The sequence below is a fragment of the Canis lupus genome, chromosome 13 (assembly GCF_048164855.1).
Source record: "Canis lupus baileyi chromosome 13, mCanLup2.hap1, whole genome shotgun sequence".
Classification (NCBI taxonomy): domain Eukaryota; kingdom Metazoa; phylum Chordata; class Mammalia; order Carnivora; family Canidae; genus Canis; species Canis lupus.
The window spans coordinates 18,748,977-18,753,312 of NC_132850.1; the positions used below are offsets into that span (position 1 = coordinate 18,748,977).

Below are 4,336 nucleotides of genomic sequence, written 5' to 3' on the forward strand. Positions count from 1 at the left end.
GCTCTGGTGTGTTTGATGGGCAAAAAAAGTCTTAAAAAGAAGCCTGCAAGGGAGCTGCTTTCAGTGTGGCCTGAGAGGACTGAGAAGCACCTCTTCCTCATACGCGTGTACGTGTGCTCATACACGATCACACACATACGACCTGGGCTTAGCCCGTCACGTGGCTAAAATTCCGCAAGGAAAAATATTCTTTCGCACTTTGCGATCAGTGTAATTTATAAAGCTAACAGAGGGGTATGACCTCTAGCATAACCAGTCCTGGATGCTTTACAGCATCTTATGTTTCTGCAGCATTCTATGATTTTTAAACTGTGCTTGGGTACATGATTTTATGCAATTTTTATGTCCCCCTTGTTGTGGAGGTGTGATTATCCATATTTTACAGAGAAAGGAACCTGGTCTCAGAGCGGAAGTCCTCTCCTGGGGCAGAAGCAAAGCGAGAACTGTAATATGTCCAAGCTCATGCCCCGGCACCCCGGGGAGCCCCATCCAGGGGAAGCCTAGGAACGGGGGCCCCTGGGTCCAGGCCCCCCCCCCCAATGATCAGGACATTGTGTGGCCTCCTGGGGAGCAGCTGGCACGTGTAGCCTCTGCTGCGAGCCTCGCGGGCTCGAGGGCAATGACCTCAGAGGCCAGAAACGCTTCCCGTAGTGGGCAGGACTTCATCCTCCTGGGCTTCCCTTGCAGCCGGGAAGTCCAATTCCTCCTCTTCTCTATATTCTTTGTGACCTACACGCTGACGCTCCTTGGAAACACGGTCATCGTGTGTGCGGTGCACGGGGACCGCCGGCTTCACACCCCGATGTATGTCCTGCTGGCCAACTTCTCCTTCCTGGAGATCTGCTACGTCAACTCCGATGTGCCCAACATGCTGGCCAACCTCCTCTCCCAGACCAAAACCATCTCCTTCGCTCGGTGCCTGCTCCAGTTGTACTTCTTCTTCTCCCTGGGCACAACCGAATGCTTGTTTCTGTCCATCATGGCCTATGACCGCTTCCTTGCCATCTGCCGCCCCCTGCACTATCCCACTGTCATGACTATTAAGTTCTGTGTCCGTCTGGTCATCTTTTGCTGGGTCTATGGTTTTCTCTGGTTTCTGATCCCTGTGATACTCGTGACCCAGCTACCGTTTTGCGGCCCGAATGTAATTGATGACTTTCTGTGTGACCTGGGTCCTCTGCTGGCCTTGGCTTCAGCCTGTGTCCCAATCCCAGGGACTGTTCTCATCTGTGGCACCATGAGTTCCCTCCTCATCTTTGCCACCTTCCTGTACATAATCGGCTCCTACAGCCTGGTGGTGTGGGCTGTAGTGCAGGTGCCCTCCAGAGCCGGCCGGAAGAAAGCCTTTTCTACCTGCTGCTCACATCTGGCTGTCGTGTTTCTATTCTATGGTTCCGTCATGATGACATATGTGAGCCCAGGGTCAGGACAAGCAGAGGGAATGCAGAAGTTCACGACTCTATTCTACTCAGTTTTGACCCCTTTTTTCAACCCCATGATCTACAGCCTCCGGAATAAAGAAATGAAGGCTGCCTTGAAGAAAATTCTGGGAGGTTCCTAAAAATTGGTCCGTGATGTGTGTTATTCCCAGATGAGATCAATGCTGTGAGTCTCCTGTCAGTGAACAGTTGAGAAACTAGAAAATAAACGTGAACATTTTGAAGGAGGCATTTCAAAATTCTAAATACCAGGTCATCGATGAAGCGTTTCCCCAGGTGAAATTAACTGCCTCTTCCATAGCACGTTGTGTGTTCTTCTACTGAACACGTGGTTCATTTTCTTCTTGTGTTATAGTTAGCTATTCACAGATCTGTCCTACCTGCCTCCCATCCTTCACAGACGGTTAGTTTTTTAAGAGCAGGGCCTATGCCTTATTAATTTCTATAGTTCTAGAACCCAACATCACACTTAGAACAAAAATGTCAATATTGTCGATTTAAATAAAGAAAATACATTTGTTCATATTTCCTCACTGGATTTTTATCACCTTGTCACCCTATTGATAGTCAGGACAATATCTAAAGAAATTATGCAAACTCCAAAACAATCTATATTTTATATGTCCTTCTGATGAAAATGAAAAAACTTCTGGAAAAATGTGAGGTCAACCTAACGTGGTTGGGCCAACCAGTCAATGATAAATCAATGGAAGAGCCTCACCAAGATGAAAGTCAAGGTCTTAAGAAATTACCTGCTTCCTTCTCCTCATCAATCCTCTCATCAAATAATGTAACTCCTTTATTTCGTGTTCTTCTTACTAACCATGCTTTCACTCCTGCACATTTTCAAATGTACAACCTTAATCACTGAAAATCTGATTTGGGGATCATTCCCTAGGCATCACTGGCGATCTTCTTAGAAGGTAGGATCTCAGTCTCAGGCCTATTGAAATAGAATGTGCATTTCATCCCCATGAGTTATACACACTAAAGTTGGAAAGCCACAATGTACAACAGATTCTCTGTGGGCTCCCAGTAATCACAACCCCGTGTAGTTCTAAAGACCCCTACCTCTGCTCAAGCGGTGGTTCTCAACTAATTGACTCAGATTTGGGGGTGGGGTGTAAGCACCCAAATATTCTGCAAAGCTCCCCAGGAAGTTAATACAGAGAGAGTTCTGGGAACCACTGCATTCAAATTTAGGGACCCCTATGGGACACCTGTGTGGCTCAGTCAGTAAAGTGTCCGACTCTTGATTTCAGCTCAGGTCATGATCTCAGGGTTGTGAGATCCAGCCCCACATCAGGCTCTGTACTGGGTGTGGAGTCTACTAAAGATTCTCTCTCTCCCCCATTCCTTCTCTTAAAAAAAAAATTAGGGACTTCTAAACTCCACAATAACACAGAATGAAACCACATCCACATTCCTTTTCTTTACAAAACCCCCCTTGATGCAAATCAACCAAACTGAATATTAGATGGCAATAAGACGTGTTATAACACAAGTATAATTATCATTGCTTTGCTGAAAAAATTTTATATTCAAGATAGATAAATCTCTTTTGAATATTCTCACACATTTACAATTGAAAGATATGTGTATTAAAAAAATAAGGAATATAAAATTCTATCCTGGTACAGTACTAGCCTTTGGAATAATCCATTTTAGCAATAATCCTTTCCTGTCCTCAGAGAGACACAACCCAGTGATGGAAATAAACTTTTCTAACCTTTTTTGTTTTGTTTTGTAACAACTTGATTGAAATACAGTTTACACACCATAAAATTCACCCTTTAAAAGTAGACAATTCAGTGTTTTTAGTTTATTCACATAACTGTGCAACTATTACCACTAATAATTTTACAATATTTTCATAACCTCAAAAAGAAATCCCATACCAATTAGCAGTCACTCCCTACTCCCCTCTCCCTTCATCCCTGGGAAACCACTAATTTACTTTCTATCCCTATGAGTTTTGCCTATTCTGGGCATTTCAAAAAAGTGGGATTATGCACTGCGTGGCTTTTAGTACCTGGCTGCTTCCACTTAGCATAATGTCCATCCACAAACAATTCATCCATGTTATAGCAGCGAAGAGTACTTTATTCCTCTTATAGTCAAATAATATTCAACTGTATGGATATGCCATATTTTGTTTACACATTCATTAACTCATAGACATTTAAGCTGTTCCCATTTTTTTGGCTGATATGAATAATGAGGTTATGAATATTCATGTACACATTTTTGTGCAAACATAGACATTCATTTCTCCTGGATGTGTACTAGTCTGCATAGGTGGCCATGACAAAACACCACAGGCTGGGTGGCTTATTTTTTTTAAGATTTTATTTATTTATTCATGAGAGACACAGAGAGAGAGGCAGAGACACAGGCAGAGGGAGAAGCTCCCAACATGGAGCCAGACGTGGGACTCGATCCCAGGACCCTGGGATCACGACCTGAGCCAAAGGCAGACGCTCAACCGCTGAACCACCCAAGCGTCCTGTGATAACTCTCTCGAAGAATTTCTGGACTGTGTTCCAAATTTTCTATACTATTTTATAATGCCACCAGCAGTTATTAGAGTTTCAAATTCTCTGCATCCCAGCCACACTTGCTATTCTCTCCTTTCCTGTCTCTTTTTTTCTTTTTCTTTCTTTCTTTTTTTTCTTTTATGATAACTTAGACATTATAAAGTAGTAGCTCGCTATGGTTTTGATTTGCATTTTCCTAATCTCTTATATTAAGCATCCCTTCATGTAACTGGCCATTCATGAATCTTCCTTGAAGAAATGTCAGTTCTAATTTTTTGCCCCATTTTTGATTGACTTAGTTCTTATTTCTTTTTTTTTTAAGAGTTCAATTCTTTTTTTATTTTATTTTATTTTTTTTTA

At 42.8% G+C, this 4,336-nt stretch overlaps 1 protein-coding gene across 1 annotated transcript; it reads left to right on the plus strand.

Annotated features, from left to right (window-relative positions):
- The first annotated feature begins 619 nt into the window (after positions 1–619).
- On the plus strand, positions 620–1,561 carry LOC140602151 (olfactory receptor 11H6-like). The gene has a single exon (XM_072771551.1). The coding sequence runs from the start codon at positions 620–622 to the stop codon at positions 1,559–1,561; it is 942 nt and encodes a 313-aa protein (XP_072627652.1).
- The last annotated feature ends 2,775 nt before the right edge of the window (positions 1,562–4,336 follow it).

Coding starts and splice junctions, on each gene's coding strand:
- LOC140602151 (XM_072771551.1), top strand. CDS start 620: ATGACCTCAGAGGCCAGAAACGCTTCCCGTAGTGGGCAGGACTTCATC.